The following is a 19,531-nucleotide window of genomic DNA, read 5'->3' on the forward strand; positions in this document are numbered from 1 at the left end:
TCATCTGCTTCTTTACAAAGGCGGCACTTGCTGTTTGTTGTGGATTTTTCGACTTTTGCTCTTATTGCATTTGTTCTTAGTGCCTGTTCTTGTGCAGCCAGTATTAAACCCTCTGTTTCTTTCTTCAAGTTGCCATTCTTAAGCCATTGCCAGGTCTTGGTGATGTCTGATTTTCCACTTATATTGTGCAAATATTGACCATGCAGTGGCTTATTTTTCAATTTTTCTGCTCTGTTCTTGACTTGTTCTTTCTTGTAGGCCTGTTCTGTTTCATTGGTGTTGAATAGTTTCGCATTATTGACCATTTGAAGTGCATCTTCTTCACTGTCCTTGATATATTCTTCAAGGCCTCTTTTCTCCTCTTCTACTGTTTGATGGACTTGCAGCATTCCTCTTCCACCTGAGCTGTGAGGGAGGTATAGCCTATCGACATCACTGCGGGGGTGCAGAGCATGATTGATGGTCATGATTTTCCTGGTCTTACGATCTAGCGTCTCTAGCTCTGCCTGGGTCCAGTCTACTATTCCTGCAGTGTATCTGATAATAGGTATAGCCCAGGTGTTTATGGCTTGTATGGTGTTCCTGCCATTGAGTTTGGACTTGAGGATTTTTCTAACTCTCCTGATGTATTCACTTCCAATTTTTCTTTTAACTTCAGTGTGTGCGATGTTATCAGCCTGGAGAATGCCCAAGTATTTGTAATGTTCTTTCTCTTCCAGGTTCTTGATCTTGCTTCCATTGGGCAGTTCTATTCCTTCTGTTTTTGTTATTTTCCCTCTGTTCATTATTAATGCAGCACACTTGTCTAGTCCAAACTCCATTGCTATATCGCTACTGAATATACGGACAGTGTTTAGCAGTGATTCGATTTCTGACTGGGACTTTCCATACAACTTCAGATCATCCATGTACAGTAGATGGTTGATTTGACTTGATGTTTTAGATGTTTGGTATCTGAGGCCTGTTTTGTTTAGTATTTGTGAAAGTGGGGTCATGGCGATTACAAACAACAGAGGGGATAGTGAGTCCCCTTGGAAAATGCCTCTTCTAATGCTAACCTCTCCAAGTGTCTCGCCATTGATTGTTAACTGTGTACTCTACATGCTCATTGCTTTTTTAAATAAATATTTGAATGTTTTTGCTGACACCAGTTGTTTCTAAACATTTTAGTATCCCTGTGTGAGGCAATGAATCAAAGGCTTTCTTGTAGTCAATCCATGCAACACTTAGATTGGTTTTTCTTCTCTTGTAGTTTTCTAAAATCATTTTGTCAATCAGCAGCTGGTCTTTTGTGCCTCTGGTGTTCGGGCAATTTCCTTTCTGTTCAACTGGAAGCTGTTTGTTAGTTAATAAGTGTTGCATCACTTCATCTGCTATTATTCCAGTTAATAATTTGAACATGGTTGGCAGACAGGTTATTGGTCTATAATTACTTGGAACTGCACCTTTTGCTGGGTCTTTCATGATGAGATGAGTTTTCCCAGTTGTTAGCCATTGTTCAATATCACCTCCTTGCAAAATGTGATTGAACTGTTTTGATAGTTGTTTATGAAGGCTTGTTAGGTGTTTAAGCCAAAAGCCATGCAGTTCATCGTCGCCTGGAGCAGTCCAATTTTTAATTTTCTTTGCTCTTTCACTTATTAATTCTGGTGTTATTATTAGATCTTGCATTTGTTGGTTACATTTTTTGACCTCTTTCATCCAGCCTGCTTTTTTATTATAATCTATTGGATTGTCCCATAATTTCCCCCAGAATTGCACTGTTTCTTCTTTATTTGGTGTTTCTATGTTTCTTGCAGTTTCTCCTTCTATGCTTTGGTAGAAACATCTCTGATTCGACTGGAATTGGAGCTTCTGCCTGTGTTGTGTAGTTCTGGCTTCATATCTGCTAATCTTCTTTGACACTGCTGTTATTTGCTGCTTTATTATTTCCAGGACTTCTCTAATTCTCCTTGAATCTAGGTGGTATTTTTGGATCAGATACTGTTTGGTGTTTTCATTCTTCAGCTTCTTGTCTTTCATATCTTTCAATTTACTAGCATCTGATCTAAGCCTGGAGATTTTATTTTCTAATCTAATCTTCCATTTAGGTGATGTACTACTTTCTTTTTTTACAGGTCCATTGAGCTCTTGTGTTGTGTTGTAATTGTTGCTGCACTGTACATTAGTTGATTTGTTTCTTGCAAATTATTGGTTGTTATTTCTGCAAGTGCAGCATTGACATCTTTTAATACCTGAGCAAGTTGTTTTTTGGCAACTGTTTTTAGAGCTGGAAGTCGAACCCTGGTGGTTGTTTGGTTCATGTGCTCAGTTACTTTTTGCTTTAGTTCTTGTTGCTTTTCTGTTAAACGGCATTCGGGTTTTTGAGGTGAAGGCAAAGGGGAGGTTGCCTGGTTTTGATTTTGAAACAGTTCAGCAACAGTGGCATCCTCTATTTCCAACACCTCCTCCACCTGCGCCTGAGCAACTTCTTCAGTTGGTGGTAATTCTTCTTCCATGTCTTGAGCCTGTGTTGCTCTTTGCAGTTCTTCCAGCTCAACTCCTGTGAATACCTTATTTCTTATTATGAATCTTCTCTGGTCTGCTAGCCTTTGTTCTGTTATTTCTGTATCTGGATGCTTCTCTTTCCAAATTTGGTACATTCTTTTTAAATAACCTCTTCTAGTTGGACTAGACTTGTAATAGCAGATTATGATTTTTATTATTATTATTATTATTATTTTTATTTTTATTCGATTTCTATACCGCCCTTCCAAATATGGCTCAGGGTGGTTTACACAGAGACATAATACATAAATAAGGTGGATCCCTGTCCCCAAAGGGCTCACAATCTAAAAAGAAACACAAGATAGACACCAGCAGCAGTCACTGGAGGTACTGTGCTGGGGGCGAATAGGGCCAGTTATTCTCCCCCTGCTAAATAAAGAGAATCACCACGTTAAAAGGTGCCTCTTTTCCAAGTTAGCAGGGGTTGAACTTCCTTCTTTGTAGGAAGGCTAAAAAGCGGCATATATGAAGAAAATCTAGATTTCTTATCTCCTACTCCTTTTGTATTCCTATTTCCTAGTTTGAGGCAAAGTGTCTGACCTGGCTGAAGCTTACTTGCTTTTTTTGGTGCAGAAATGGGTGATAAAAATGGTTTAGAATATCTTCAAAGGCAAAGGCAATTCCCCTGCTCCCCACAAAGACATGCCTGGTATGTATGAGTTGTTAAATACTAGTTTGACACAGCAAGAAGATAATATAAATCCAGTGTTCAACAACAATGCTTCATGCTATCATACTAATATCGTATTATATATCACAGCCCCTATTGTTCACTCTGCACCTCCATTTCAGGAAGGCTATTTTTAATTCATATGTGGACATAGTAGTTCACTGAGAGGACTGTAAAACAAAATGGACAGAAAAACCACCCTTCTGAAACTAAACACTTTCCTTTTGTTTTGTGTGTTTAAATATTGCAGATCAGATGATTGCATAAAGTTGTGAGATACATTGAGATATATACACTTTGGAATTTTGTGTATAGTTTGTTGGTTTGGTCAGGGATTGGATGAATAAGGATGCTGGAGAAGAATGAGGGAACCTGCACAACCTTTAGAGGCAATCACTGAAAACAAGCAATTCCTGTAACTCTCAATGAGATTTCTGCACCTGTCAACAGGTAGTTTGTCCCACTCTTTCTGAGCAAAGTGCTCCAGCTGTGTCAGCTTTGAAGGGTGCCTTCTCCAGACTGTATGTTTCAGTTCTTTCCATAGATGTTCAATAGGCTTCAAATCAGGGCTCATAGAAGGCCACTTCATAATAGTCCAATGTTTTGTTCTTAGCCATTCTTGAGTGCTTTTAGCTGTGTGTTTGGAGTCATTATCCTGTTGGAGGATCTAAGACTAACTGAGACAGAGCTTTCTGACACTGGGCTTTACGTTTCGCTCCAGAATGTCTTGATAGTCTTGAGATTTCATTGTTCCCTGCACAGACTCAAGGCTGCCTGTGCCAGATGCAGCAAAGCAGTCCAAAAGCATAACGGAACCTCCTCCATGTTTCACAGTAGGTATGGTGTTCTTTTCTTTGAAAGCTTCGTTTTTTCATCTGTGGACATAGAGCTGATGTGACTTGCCAAAAAGCTCGAGTTTTGTCTCATTGGTCCAAAGGACATTCTCCCAGAAGCATTGTGGCTTGTCAATATGCATTTTCCAAATTCCAAATTAGCAAAATTAGCAAATTCCAGTCTGGCTTTTTAATGTTTTTCTTTCAACAGTGGAGTTCTCCTGTGTCTTCTTCCATTGAGTCCACTGTCACTCAAAAAGCGACGGATGGTGCGATCAGACACTGATGGACCTTGACCTTGGAGTTCAGCTTGTATCTCTTTGGAAGTTGTCCTTGGCTTTTTGTCTACCATTCTCACTATCCTTCTGCCCATACTGGGGTTGGTTTTCCTCTTGCGGCCGCGTCCAGGGAGGTAGGCTACAGTCCTGTGGACCTTGAACTTCTTAATAATATTTGCAACTGTTGTCACAGGAACATCAAACTGCTTGGAGATGGTCTTATAGCCTTTGCGTTTAACATGCTTGTCTATAATTTATTTTATTTATTATTTATTAAAACATTTTTATACCGCCCAAAAACTTATGTCTCTTGTCTTTCTGATCTCCTAATTGTCTTTCTGATCTGCTCAAACAACTCTCTTCTTTGCTTTCTCTGGTCCATGTTCATTGCGGGAGACACGATGATACCAAACAGCAACTTTTCTCCATTTAAATAGGCTGAATGACTGATTGCATGATTGGAGACATGTGTGATACTAATAAAAGAAAACAAACTAATTTGAAAACTCACTCTAATCCAATTATTTATTATCTTTTCTAGGGGTACCAACAAATGTGCCAAGGCCACTTTAGAATATCTTTGTAGAATAAGCAATACTTTATCTCTTTTCACACTTTCTTTGCTTTACTCGATGACATATCAAAGGCATGCAGGTATACATGGGGCAATTGCTTTTCATTTAATCGCTTTTCAGGAGGCATAAAACACTTTTTCAATGAGCTGTAAGGGTACCAACAAATTTGTCCATGTGTATACAATTCCAGCGTTTGAAATTTACAGAAATGATCAGTTACTGCTTGATTAGGACCTCTGTATTTTCTATATTTCTTTTAATCTGTGTTTTTTCCTGGCACAGGATTCTTCAGGAAACTACTGCCAGTCTTATGGAAATATAGGTTTTTCTCATAAATTGAAGCCAAACTATACATTATATGCTGTTGCATGTAAACTTTTCCCTGATGTGTTTTGTTGTGTGAAATGATAAGTAGTCATGAGCATCTGTGGGGTTGAATGGTGCATCTCTGTGTGTGGAGAGGGTGGGAAGCTGTTTAAAACTTTCCCTTTGAGCAGTTTCCCCACTCAGTATTGTCCTGAAGATACTTTTCCTTGTAGGGACCTTCTGATCTAGAAATTTATATTGATTTTTAGTCCTTGTTTTATGTCTTGAGGCATTCATGAGAAGATGGGGGGAAAGTTATATTTCATGCAACTGGATGAATTGTGTTGCTTGGCCCAAGTGCAGCCACCATTGCGTGTTTCAGATGCTGAAACTGAATAGCCTTTGAAAGGGGAGAGTCCCGTTGTTTTAGGTCAATTGGTGGTGGTGGGGAATCCGAAAGTTTTGAAAATCAGCACAGATGTTGAGGACACTGTTGTAAGTAACATACTAACAGTCTTGATTGTTATGACTTGAGCGTTGGCTGCCATATTGGAAAAATGGCCACCCAAAGTAGTTTTTCACATACATTGTTGCACCATCAGGCAAATGTTAAATACAGAAATTGTAGAGCATCAGATTCCCTATAAAATGTGGTGTTCATTGTAGGTTTCAACAAATAACTTTGCCATAAAGTGAAGGTTTCCGTGGAATTATGCTACTTCATTGATAATGTGCCATCCCTGTTTTTGTCTTTTCCTCCAAAAACCAGAAACCTTTCCTGCAAAAACCAAACTGAAATATAATTAAGGAACATGAATTTTACTGTCAGTCACAAGAGGGGGTCCCCCCATTTTTGCCACACAATTCAAGGAACATACGGAGGGCAGAGTGTATGTAGTTCGTAAAACATGTGTCCTACAAACTCATTTCCATGCCATCTGAGGTAGAGTACTGATGCATAGCTGAGATCAGGTCCCAAAAGTTAGAGCCAAGCTCTGACCAGAGTTTCAAGCAGTGGTCAAATCGGGGCTGGATCTTATAGGGATTTGGACTTGGGTTAAATCCAATGATGGTAAAAGCTTGGGAGGTTCAGTTCTGTGCTCGGGTGGTGGTCTGGAAGAGATGGGGAGGTGACCCAAGTGCCCATTCAGTTGATGACTATAACAGAGTCCTGTTATTCCCAGTCAGCACACTTAAAGGGAGATTCTTAAGCTGATTATGTTTTGAAACTTCTCTGAATGCAAGGGGCCTCTCATGGCCTTGAACGTTTTTGAGGTATTAACATTTCAGTGGGGAAGCTTCTCATTCACAGGTAGACTTTTCCACTTGGCCAAATTCCAGCTGCCCAAATATGGCTGTCTGACCCTAACTGAGGCTAGAGTTCTTAGGTGCCAAATGCCAAGTTCTTACACTAGCTGTGCTCCTGTGGTCGGCCTCTGATTTTCAATGGGGACAAAGCAAAAAGGGTGGGCGGAGAAAGGCTGTCTGCTAACAAGTTATGACATGAGAATATGCCCTAATAAATTCCTTTCCAGAAAGCACCCAGAGACGGCATATTTCAGCTCCATGTGTATGCTGCACCATGGAGGAATAAACTGTACCCCTTGCTACTTTTAGGCCCCTGGACTAGTATTTTAAAAGACAGAAAATACTCTGTTGCCATTTGTGTGGACACCCTGGGTTCTTTTCAGCCCAGGAAGGGGTGTATCTCTCCCTAGCATTTCTGTGGAAGGGTTTCTTCTCTTTTGGACTACAAAAGATTCGTCTACAGTTGAATCAGGCAGAAACTAATTTCCCTTCCTGAATTCTTGTTCTCCCTTCCTAGTGCCTCCAAACCTTTCTCCTCCTCCTGGATTGTGTCACTGGCTATATTTTGCAGCAGAGTCTTTTATACCAACTGAGAGAACGCTGGGTGGAGCAAATTGGCAAGCTGCTCAGTTGCTTCCTGTATCTGGGTAAATCTTGTGCCTGTGCACAATTACCTGATTGTTTTTCTGTGGCAGGAGGAAAAAACCCTCCAATAAGCTGCAAGCTTTCGTCTCTCTCCCCCTTTCTCTACAACTTACATAACTTTATGAACTTGAACTCTTTTGGAAGTAGTGGTTTCATGGATTGGTATATATTTAAAACTTTGACCAAAATCTAACAGGCAGTTAAGCATGCTTATCTGTACTCTAGATTGTGGCTTTTGTTGGTGGCTGCAGTTAACAAATCCCTTAAACGGAAGTCTTCAGGACTTTTAACTAGCTGCTGTCGACTAACTGCATTGTGACAATGTATAGTTTCTAAAGCTTTTTGTGTTTTTCTGTATAGCTCAGTTTCTATTTTTAATACTTTGTTAAATTCTAATTTCAGACTTTGGGTAGCTCTAACTTGATCTGCATTTGAAAAATAAATTTGGAGCCAGAACCTACAATGTATTGGATCTGACATTTCAACTCATTACTCAGGCAAATTTAGAAATTGCTTACTTGGAATAGTATGCTGTGAAATTGAGCCTCAAGGGGAAAACGTGACATTTAGTAAGGGGGAAAATCCATCTGAGCAACTTCCTACATACACTAGCAATGCCACCTATGTGCTGGTTTTTTGTTTTGTGGTTTTCTTTTTTAGTCTACTTCCCATAAGGAAGAAGACTTAGAAAATTACCTTGTTTGTGTCCATACGTAGGAACAGACATAGTGATCTTTAAAGTCTTTTAATAATTAGAATATCTAATTATTAATAATTATCTAATTGCATTTACAGTCTGATACAAACCAAGTTATTAGCACATGGGAGGGAGTTCTAGGGGATCTGACCTTAATCCACCATGATTTTTCAAGATGGCAGTCACTCAAGTATGGGCATCATCCCTTTGTAACCCATGTGCTGATAGACTGATACAAGCCAAATTCACAGCACATAGGTGGTCCTAGATGAAAGTCTCCATGTTAAAAGTGGAAAATAGGCTCAATTTTGCTTGGGACTGCTTGTTTCTTTCTGCAGCAACAGGCCATTGGCACCTAATTCCTGAATCATTTCTGCAGATGTGTCTAAGTTAATTTCTTTAATGTGAGTATTGAATACAAACACAATGGATGCTTCTATACTGCTTTTCAGCAAAAGTCCCCAAAGCGGTTTACATAGATAGAAATAAATACAATTGGGGTTATAACCATCGGGACTATATCAGGAGTAACAAAACTCCTGCTAGGGGGAAAAAAGTGCCTAACCTTATGGCATTTAGACTTTGGGTTAGAGCAAGATCAGGCTTGATCTCTCAGCTGAGCTTACTTGTTCCCTTCATCACAGGCGGAAGATAATGGTGAAGAACAGAGGGGGAAGCACTTGATCCATGGCTCTCTTCTGATCTCATGATGAGGCAAAGCGTAATTTGAACAGCTCTTAAGATGCTTTGTTGATTAAGAAACCCTTCAGTTGTGGTTTGGATGCAGTTGTGAGTTTTTGGAGTGTATCTATCTGTACCTCTGTTTCTCCACTGTAGCTTCCCTGACTACTGGGAATGGCTTGTTTCTGTGATGGATTTTGTACACTTCAAGCACTCCAATAGTTGTATAGATCTTGGTTTTACTGAGCAGTTTGTTCTTGCTGATCTTCTGTAATAGCTTTCAGATGGAGACATAAAAACACACATACCCTTGTGCTGCTGTAATCTCTATATGAGACCAGGGAGAATGAAATTAAAAAGAGCATAGATACATTTTGGCAAGAGTACAGTTGACTCCTGAAGGGGAATATTCAGATTTATTTTAAGGTATTGAATAGGTTAACAGAAACAAAGGAGTGAGTCAGAGCTGGTGCCCCACCCTCTGCCATCCTCTTGCTTCTCCTGCTGCTGCTTAGCAACAGAGATGCCTCGTTCCTGCATTTAAAGGGGTGGAATAGCATTGGGAAAGCATGCTTTAAATAAAAGAATAGACACATGTGCAAGGATCCCTTTCATTGACTTTCATTTTCATTCCAGATTTAAAAGTCATCCAGGCTGCTGCAGGTGTTTGAGAGGTTCTGGGTTGGGTGGGCAGACAAGGCGAGCCCAGGAATGATTCCTATGTTCCAGGCTAATCAGTACCGGCTTGGCCTGGTGCTGCGGCGAATGCAAACCAGCCACCATGGCGCACTGTGGGAATGGACACCCATGGATTTGAAGAATCCCTAGACAGCCAGGTGACTGTGAGCAGCAAAACCAAGCATGGAGATGGGTTGTGAGGAGACCAGACTCTTTCAAGGGGCATTTATATTCTCATTTCCTGGCAGTCACTGGGACTAGGAGGGATGTTGCTGGAATAACCTTCTCAGAGCTTTGGTTGAACTGTCAACCAACCAAGTGATAAAAGCCCTCCAGCCCGCATGAGTGTCTCTCTGGCCAGGCACACTCATGAGAGAGTTGTCTGTTCCAGAGCAGGATCCATTGTTGTGGCCGGGGAGATCCGAGTTCAGATTCCCATTCAGCCACGTAACTCGCTGGGTGACTCTGGGCCAGTCACTTCTTGGCCTCGCCTACCTCTCAGGGTTGTCGTAACATAATCATATAGGTTCACTGCTCTGCGCTCTTTGGAGGAAGAGAGAGATATAAATGTTAAAATAAAGCAAATAAGAGGAATCTCTTATATGACTTAATCCTGCTCTAGATGGATGGTTCCTCTCAGGTTTGGCCAAGACCAAGGATGCTTGTACCCAGGGGAAGTGGCTGGTCCCCCCTTCGCCTACCAACTTGTACAAAAAAATAGAGCAATACTACCAGTAACTGAAGGGGCAAATCAAAAGTAATCTTGCCCTTTTCCTAGCAGTCTCACTCTAGCCATCCACACATAAACTGTCATACACAGAATAGGGATGGAGGTCTAGAGGGAGGAAAAAATAGAAGTCCCTGGAGAAATGGGGTGGCGGGGGGCATGCGTCTCATGGCGTATCTGCTGGAGAGAGGGCTGGTGTGGGTGTGTCACAAATGGCCACTGCCAGTTTAAAAAACAAACACAAACCCCTCCTTCTGAGTACATATGAGGAAAAGTAGATGGATCACTTCTGCAGTCTCTCTTGAACCAGTATAAGTGGAGGGGCCCAATCCTCTTTTCCTAGGGGAGGGAAGGAGCGGCATAAGACCCTTCCTCCCCAATTGCGGAAGACAGTGGCCCTGATGAGGGTGGGTGAACACTTCCAAAAAGGCACAATCGCACTGAGCACCTGTCCTCTAACCAGTGGTTGTAGCTTCACTAGCATGCTGGTGCTATGCCAGCAGTCTGGTGACATGAAAGCAACAGGGCTTGCTGTGATGCAGCCTGGGCCGACTAGGAAGAAGGAGGGGTTCCTTTGCCCAGAAGCCAGAGGCTGCTAAACCACAGTTGATCAATTATTTGTCGTATGATTCTCGGCTCACAGCTTCGTCTACCTGAGGTTTGACACTATGTCCGAACGAGACCATGGTGTCTGACTCAAGCTTTACAATAAAGTATATGTTTAGCTCTTAATTTTCTCAAGTGCTAATATCAGATCTCTTCAAAGGTTATGAAGAGTTCACCTGTTAGTATACTAAGGCTGTACTCCTAAGTATACTCACTATTACTGGAGAGTAAATCCCCCTCAACTTTGCTTTTGAGAATACATGTTTAGGATTGCTCTGTAAATGTAGCTTAAAAAAAAAAATTAAAAAAAATCCTAAAAAAAAAATTCAATACTAAAGATGAGATTTGTCAAGTAATAAAGTTTGAGAAACTATTAGAAAGGGCTTGTTTTGTTGCATTTCCCATTTGTACCTCATTTGTTTTATTTATCTCATGCCCAATTAATATTGCATAGTTTCTGCTTTTTGCTTGGATTTTTTTCTTTTTCATTGAAATACTGGAATAAAACAGGGTTGAGACTGCCATGGTCGGCTTGATGGATGATCTCCAATTGGGTATTGATAGAGGGTGTGTGACTCTGTTGATCATTTTGGATCTCTCAGTGGCTTTTGATAACATCAACCATGGTATCTTTCTGGATCACCTGAGGGAGTTAAGATTGGGTGGCACTGTTTTACAGTGGTTCTGTTCCTATCCCTCTGGCAGATTCCAGATGGCATAACTTGCCTAAATGCCCGCCTGGAAGCAGCAATTGGCTGGATGAGGGACAACAAACTGAAATTGAATCCAAATAAGGTGGAGGTACTTACTTTGGGCGGGGTGTGTGTGTGTGTGTCAGAGTTCGAGAGTTGGTTTAGATCTGCCTGTTCTGGATGGCATTTCACTCCAGAAAGAACAAGTACATAGCTTGGGGGTGCTCCTGCATCCAAAACTCTCTCTGATCTCTCCGGTAGAGGCAGTGGCCAGGGGAACCTTTTATCAGCTTTGGTTTACCTTAAAACAGTGGTACAGTAGTCAAGTCCAGGCTTGACTACTGTAATGCACTCTATGTGGGAAGACTGCAACTACAAATATAAAGCCAGTTCCCCACCCCCCACCAAAGGAGAGAGAGAATCACCACTTTTAATAGATGTCTTTTGTTAATGAAACTGCTTTAGGGTGATTGGTGAACACCCTGAAATCTGCTTTTGGGCTTGCATGGGGAAAATTAGCTCAGCAAGGAACAGTTTTCATGTTTGTGCAAATTAAAACTAAGTTGTGGACTCAGGAAGTGACTGGACTAAGACAAGATTCAAGTTTCAAAAACAAAAAGAAGATATATAAAAAGAAGAGATATATCAGTGAGACCCGGTTTGGGGCGGTGAGCGGGGAGAGAGCCCTGGGCGGCCGGATCAGCCGCCCACACAATTGCCGGCTCCGTGATGGAGCCAGCGGGGGCTGGGGGGCAATTGGTCCCCACAAGCTCCAGCATGCCCTGCGGCTCGCACAGGGCATGCTGGCAAGACCCCCGGAGCTGGGAGGTGGCTTCTCGCCTCCCCTCCGGGGAGGGTCTCCTCATGAGTAGCTGTGCCACAGCTACTCACGATCAGAAAGCCCGGGTTTGTGGAGCGCTCGCTCCACAAACCTGGGCTTTAGGGAGGGCTACTTGAGCGGGTTACCCGCTTGTAAATCACCGGGCTCGCCTGGTGGTTTACATGATCAACAAAAATTGGACTAGGCTCTCCTAGCCCGATTTTTGTTGATCATGAGAATAGCCCTATTGTAGAGAGGGGTACAGAGGAGATAAACGTGTGGTTAAAGCAATATTACTATCAAAAATAAGTCTAACTGTAACGAGGCTTTTTATTTTAGAGTCCTAATTGTGTAAGTTCCCAGGTGGGCAAGAGAAAGAGGCTTTTTAGAGAAGGAGGTAGTTGAATTTAAGAAAGGGGAATAGAGATAGAGTTTGGGCCCAGTGAGGGGCAAATGCTCATATCACCTGATCTGGATGAAGGACTCTGGGAACAACCGATGAATCTCATTCCTCAGGAACACCTTGGCCAAGGCAGGTGCAAGGAGGTTGGAAGAGTTAGTTGGTAAAGGTGAATCCATAAGGGTGCTTCCTCTGTGGAACCAGCTTCCTATGTTAGTGAGAAAGACTGGGCAGATCAGGCTGGGCAAGAAAACCAGTCTGGAGAGTGGCACGAAGTACTGAACACAGCCTTATGTGGTGGCCTGTGGACAGTAAATCGTCCTAAAGGCTGCTGGTAACTCCATTCATTCATTCATTCATTCATTCATTCAATGTATATACCGCCCTTCCAAAAATGGCTCAGGGCGGTTTACACAAAGATATAACAAACAAATAAGATGGAACCCTGTCCTCGAAGGGCTCACAATCTAAAAAGAAACATAAGATAGACACCAGCAACAGTCACTGGAGGTACTGTGCTGGGGGTGGACAGGGCCAGTTACTCTCCCCCTGCTAAATAAAGAGAATCACCACATTAAAAGGTGCCTCTTTGCCAAGTTAGCAGGGGTAAACTCCAGGGTAGTTGGTACGCAGGGAGCATGAAGATTGCAAGGAGCACATGGGATCATATAATTGGGACTTCTTATACCCAAAGGCATATCCTCATGGCCTATCCACCCCCAGCGCAGTACCTCCAGTGATTGTTGCTGGTGTCTGTCTTAAGTTTCTTTTTAGATTGTAAGCCCTTTGGAGAAATGGTTCCATCTTATTTATTTATTTCTCTGTGTAAACAGCCCTGAGCCATTTTTGGAAGGGCAGTTAGTTAATTCATTCATTCATTCATTCATTCATTCATTCATTCCTTCCATGTGACTTTTTTTGCCTGAGATGTGTGTCAGGTGGAACAGGCAAGGATTTCTTTTTTGCTGATCTTTCTTCCTGAGTGTAACTATGTGGGAATTGCTGAGGTATGCCAAGGTTTTTGTCATGAAAACAGAGTGCATAGATGTGAGAAGGGAAATCTGCATGAATAGGAAGGTCTAGTAATCCAATCAGTACTTTTAATGAGTGCATCTCTTAGGTCCTATTTTGCTGACTCAACCGTCTGTGTGTGTGTGTGGGGGGGGATTTACCTCTGCAAGCCTTATCTGTGTTCTTCCTCATTGGCACATTTAGCTGGCTGCTATCCTTTACAAAAAGGAAGGCTGGGGAGGTGGTTTACTCTGATGGCAGAGCGGCATTGGCGGAGAGTCAATCTGCTTTTAGTTAACTTCTTGGGTTGACTTAGAGTATCCCAGCATAGGGAGGGCGTGCTTCTGCTCCTCTTTCCAATTTCCTTGTTAGGAGCAAAATCTAGGGGCAACTGGCCCACTGTCATTAAGTGACCTGTTTCCCCCATGCCATAGATGGAGAGCTTATGATACTATGAGGCTCATGAGCATGTCCAGTGAAATCTCCAAGCCTGGAGACTCAAACACAAATGAGGGGGCTCCTGGGAACCAACAGAAAAGCATTGATGGCAACACTTTCTGTCCAGTTAATCTTTTTACGTAGTCTGAAAACTATAGTTGATGCAGAATGCTACAGCCAGACTGGTCTCTGTGATAACCCGAAGAGACCATATAACACCAATCTTAAAAGAACTGCATTGGCTGTCGATTTGTTTCCGAGTGAAATACAAAGTGCTAGTTATTACCTATAAAGCCCTGAATGGCTTGGGTCCAGGATATTGAACCCTCCTGTCTATTAAGATCATCTGGGGAGGTCCGATTATGGCTACCATTGGCTTGTTTGATGGCTACTTGGGACTGGGCCTTCTCTGTGGCTGTCCTGGTGTTCTGGAATGCACTCCCTGTAAAAATCAGAGTTTCTCCATCTCTGGCTGTAAAAATACCCTTAATATGCACCTGTTTCCTTTGGCTTTTAATTAATTTTAATTGGTTTTATATCATAATTTTATCTGGTTTTTATCTTTTATTTATTTATTTTATTACATTTATAAACTGCCCCATCCAGAGGCTCTGGGCGGTGTTTTTTGTTTTATTTTAACTTATATATATGCCTGGGGATGCATATCAGGTGGTGCAGAGAAATTATTTAAAAATACATAAATATATTCACTACCCTAAGACTTGAGCATCTTGAACTACTTACAGTTCCATCTGATTCAAATATACTACATGTTGTTCTCATAGCGCATCTCTCTTTCCAACCCTTCTCATGGAGCAGCTCAGTCATGACGTTTCGCCACATGGTTGTAGCAAAAACATTAGGTGTGAATAGTCTCAAGCTCATTCTGTCTTAATCCAGTTGTTTCACCATTAAAAATGCTCCAACCCACTGCTCTCCCCTTTCCCTTTCAGAGGTACCTCCAGCTTTGATCAGTTTACTCCTCTGACTCGTACTCTTCCTGCAACCTCTCGCGTGCCGAGCCTTACTAGGCTCCACCCTTGCCTAGGTGATTTCATGCCAAACCTTGGTTAGCATCTCTTATGCCTGACTCATTTTGTAGAATGGAGGGTGCAAAAAAGGTCACCTTCAAACTGTTCTCAAAGTATGAGAAATCGAAATGTGTCCGGCTTAAGTATTTTTAAAGTAGCTTTTTAGCAAACTACTAAACTCACACATTTTTCAGGGTTAGGTTTTCATAGAAAATCATAATAATAGCAATAGCAATAGCACTTACATTTATATACCGCTCTCTATAGCTGGAAGCTCTCTAAGCGATTTACAATGATTTAGCATATTGCCCCCCAACATTCTGGGTACTCATTTTACCGACCTCGAAAGGATGGAAGGCTGAGTCAACCTTGAGCCCCTGGTCAGGATTGAACTTGTAACCTTCTGGTTACAGGGCGGCAGTTTTACCACTGCGCCACCAGGGGCTCTAATAAGTAGGTACAGACCACATGCAGACTGTTGATAATCTGGCATCTGACTTCTCCAAGTTCCTTAACAATCTGGGAACATAAGAGATCTCTCCTGCATTTTGTCCTGAGATCCTAAACCTTGAGGAATATATCATTTGAAAGCTTGTTTTTCTTCAAAGACAAGTTAGTCCGACTCAAGTGTCCCTTGTATGCACAATGGGGCAGTTCATGTGATCAAGCATTCCTATATGGAAGGAGCTTTAATGTATGGAGTATGGAATATACATGTAGGTCACGTGTGAAGATCTTGCATTCACTCTTGGTAACTTGCATTTTCCAGTTGTTGGAGATTCAATTGTGCCTTCCTAGTGTGGATCCACAGACCAAGTACAGTAATAAATACTTTGTTTCATCTTCCCACATTCCCACATGCACATATGCTTACATTACATTTCTATGTGAAAAAGCCTTCCATGTAATATGAAACTGACCTTGTTCTGTGGTTCTAATGCAGTTACAAAAAATCCAGCTCACGTATAAGTAAACCTAGATCTCCCCTGAATATTACAAATTGCATAACAGCTACAGCTCCCTACAGAAACTGCATGATTCAGCAGCATAATGCTCAGCAGTTGGGAAGCAGGCGTCTATTTAGGAAGAGAAGCTAACCACCCAATCAGAGACCGTGTAATCCAGTGATTTATGCAGGGCAGCCTGCCCAGGACTGGATTGCTGGAAGCTCCCCCAACACACACACTCTCCAGTATACATGACTTGAGAGCAGACTGTTTTTTCTGCTAAACGTATCTTAACTACAAAAAAGCACTCTTTTGACATTTTGTGTAATTACTGTGTCCCACTTACACTCCTGCCTGACTGTGTTAAGCTTGATCTTTTTATGACATTAAAAAATCTGGGTACTAGCTACTCGGCTTTGTTTCTCCTTTGCCTTGTTCTCCTGAGGCAGGCATGAATACTTGAGTAATAAGTCACAGCAGGCTAGAGAGGAAGAGGGAATCTCTGAAGCTGCTTGCAGACTAATTAGAAGAGGAGGGTGAAACACATCAAACTTGATTCTTCTAGATGATTATCCTTTGAAACTTGGGGTGGGATGTAGCATTTTTCATCTCTTCCTTGCTCCCTGCTTCAGTTGCCAACTTCTGCTCCTTTTTGGAAAAGGTTTAAGAGTTTTGCTCGTAAAGAGGTGGGATATCTTACATCCTCAGGCTCTTGTTTTGCTTGCGGTTATTTCCTTTATACTTCCTGCTAATTGGCGCTTTGTGATAGTTCTGAACTGATGACTCTGTGAAACAGGAAAGAGATTCCCTGACCAACAAACGTCTTTCTGACAAACAGGTGCTTCAGTTCTCATTAAACTAGGAAAAGCACATTTCATTCTGGATTTTTTCTTTAAACTTCTGTCTGCAAGCATGAGACTCAAGAGGAATGGGTCTTATACGCTGAACAGGTAAGAAGGATAACCACAACCTTCTTTTGTCCCCCTACCCCCTGAAATGATATCAAAAGGGGGAGTTTGTTTCTGGAGTGAAGATAAAAAGTTGTTTCCTAAGGTGTACATACTACTGTATGTACATTATGACTATTTATTTACAGTATATGTATACTAGATTTCAGTCAAATAAAACCCAAATAATATTTTTTTTTAATTCTGTAAAGCACTGCACTGTACAATCTTTATACTCTTGAAACACCTCAGGAAGTAGGTGATTCTTGTTCCTCTTTTACAGACAGAAACTGAGGTTGAGAGAAAGTTGAATTGTCCAGGGTCATATAGTGAATTCATGGCAGATGTAGGATGTGCATAGATCTCCCAAAAGCAAGTTCCAACTGGACTATGCTGGCTCTTGAATAAGGAGCCTTGGTAGTTAAATGATTTCAGACTCTTATGCGAGACTTAGCTTCTGCTCAGAACAAGAGCTTAAAACCTGATTCTGATGGGAGGTGTGTGTGGGGTAGTGGGGGTGGTGTTCTCCCCACTTATCTCCAGAAAGGAGTTGTAGTGAAATGCTTTATGGTGCAGTAAAGCAGAAGAATTTAGTGTCTGATAGCTGGAATTTGATTTTGGAGTTTGAGAAGCAACCATAGGTTAACATGAACACCCTTAGCACAGCTTTATATATAGTTAGGTTGGTAAAGCCTAAGCTTAGAAGGTCAGGAGTGTGTTGGATTGTAGCTGGCTTTAAGTATAAGATTGGTAAGATTGGCGATATGTTGGGGTATCCTGTAAGTTGCACCAGGTTGCTATAATAACTTTGTAATTTACTTAATATCAAGAAATAGAGTAGTGGACTTTAGCAAATGCTTTCACACATGCAACAGGAGAGGGGCAATATTCTCCAGTCTCTCCTTCCCTCTGCAGCTCACCTTCTCCTCAGAAAATATGTCCCTGAGTATTATGGGACCTTCAGGGATATATTTTCAGGAGGCACAGTGGGCTCCAATGATAAGGGGAGATTGACGAAAATCACCCCTCCCTGTCACAAATGCAAAACATTTTTCATTACATCTGGATGTCAGCTACTATAAACTATTGATTACAGTGCAACCTCATTTAGTAGATCCTTTGGATCTCTGCCTAAGCCTTTCTACAGTATTATTCAAGAATGCTAGATTGTTTTTATTTACCTTATGCTACAGAAGCTTGATAGAAAAGCTGTCATTTTATATGGTGTGCATGGCCTGTATGATCAGAGAGGTCCTATTAGCTGTATTATGTGCTTCATCCTATTGACAGTATGTTTATAGAACTTTAGTGTTGTGCGGACTACGAAAATAATTATAAGAGTGCCAGTCTATAGCAGACTGGTATAAATTATTATTAGCTTATTAAAACCAAGGCTTCAAATCTTTGTGTATATAAGCAATCCAACTTGATTAGAGGTAGAATTCAGATTTGTTGCTTCACCTACAAGGCTCCGGTAGAAACAGCAGTATTATAAAAATAAAGAGATGGTTTACTGTCTTGAAGGAAAGACAGAAAAATGTGAAATTTGCTCACCAGAATTCCTCCCAGATTTGCCTGGTGCCCTGTGTCTGTCTTCCCACCTTCCCTTCTTTCAACACTGCTTTCCCCACAGGGAAATTTCAGTTCTTTTTAGCAAACTGAACCAAATGATCACTTCTTTCTGGTGCCTAGATCTGGCCTTTAAGGTATGTGTCATAAGCTTCCCTATAAACTGTAGTGTAAAGGAGAAGGGTTACATGTAGAGGTAATCAGCAGTCTTCTTGACCACCACCATCACCAGTGCTACAATGTTCTCATTGAAGTTTACGGTCAACCTTGAGTAGTAGTTTCAATTTCAACACTGCCAGTATCTGGACACAGTGTCTTTTTCAGTGTCTGGACACAATCTGGTACTAACAAATGTTTGACGTCTAAATTAAGCAGTATATGTGTGGGAGAGAAACTCTCTAATGAAATATATTCCTAATTTATGTTTGTCCATCACAGGTGGCCTCATAACAGTTTGTAATGGGAACAATGCCAAAGGAAATGTTGTTGTTCAGCTTAAACTTTTAACTTGTCAGCAGAAAGGGATTTGTCCTTGTAAATCTTGTTTTTTAATATTCTAGTTTTTAAAGTCACCATTTTGCCTTCTCCTCCTTAACTGCTTAATGGGTGTGGGACAGATATGGATGTTAGAAAACAGACAGGAGAAGGTAATAGACTATTTATGATGCTGCAGCCTTCTACCTGGTAAAGCCCCAGCTACCTCTAATCTTGCCCTGCTGGGGGGGAAAGCCTGCATGTGCAGGAGTGAATGCAATATTGGTTGGTGAACCAGTCACCCCTGTTTCCTACTGCTGTTTTCAGATCTTTGTTTTACATTTTGTTTCAGCATATGCTGCATGTGACCTCATTATTCTGGCAAGAGTGGAGTCCTGCTAGGTAGCGTCCCTGCCAAAAAAGATTTGAACGTTTTTCCGCCCCTTCCTCTCTATCTTGGAGAGGTTCACAGTGGTGATTGTACTATTCCTGCTTTTAAGGTCTTCCAGGCAAAGTATGGCAAAGATGTTCAGCACATCATCTCATTTGTACAATTTACCTTGTAGTTGCAAACCATCAGCAATTGTTTATGCAACTGTGGTGGTAATATGTGGTATTTCTTTGTTAGTATAGACAGAACATATAACTAGT

General features: G+C 41.5%; 1 protein-coding gene across 2 annotated transcripts in view; it reads left to right on the forward strand.

Moving 5' to 3' along the window:
- The window catches only part of MOB2 (MOB kinase activator 2), a 182,411-nt gene that overhangs the window by 75,542 nt on the left and 87,338 nt on the right, over positions 1 to 19,531 (forward strand). The window contains exon 1 of one of the 2 annotated variants that reach the window (XM_053284214.1): positions 16,726 to 16,840. The exons of the other annotated variant lie outside the window; for it this stretch is intronic. Coding sequence (XP_053140189.1) covers positions 16,803 to 16,840 — 38 coding nt within the window. The 5' untranslated portion in view covers positions 16,726 to 16,802. Of the gene's footprint in view, positions 1 to 16,725; positions 16,841 to 19,531 lie in introns of those variants that run through there. 2 annotated transcript variants of the gene reach the window in all.

Source organism: Hemicordylus capensis, chromosome 1 (genome assembly GCF_027244095.1).
Source record: "Hemicordylus capensis ecotype Gifberg chromosome 1, rHemCap1.1.pri, whole genome shotgun sequence".
NCBI classification, from domain to species: domain Eukaryota; kingdom Metazoa; phylum Chordata; class Lepidosauria; order Squamata; family Cordylidae; genus Hemicordylus; species Hemicordylus capensis.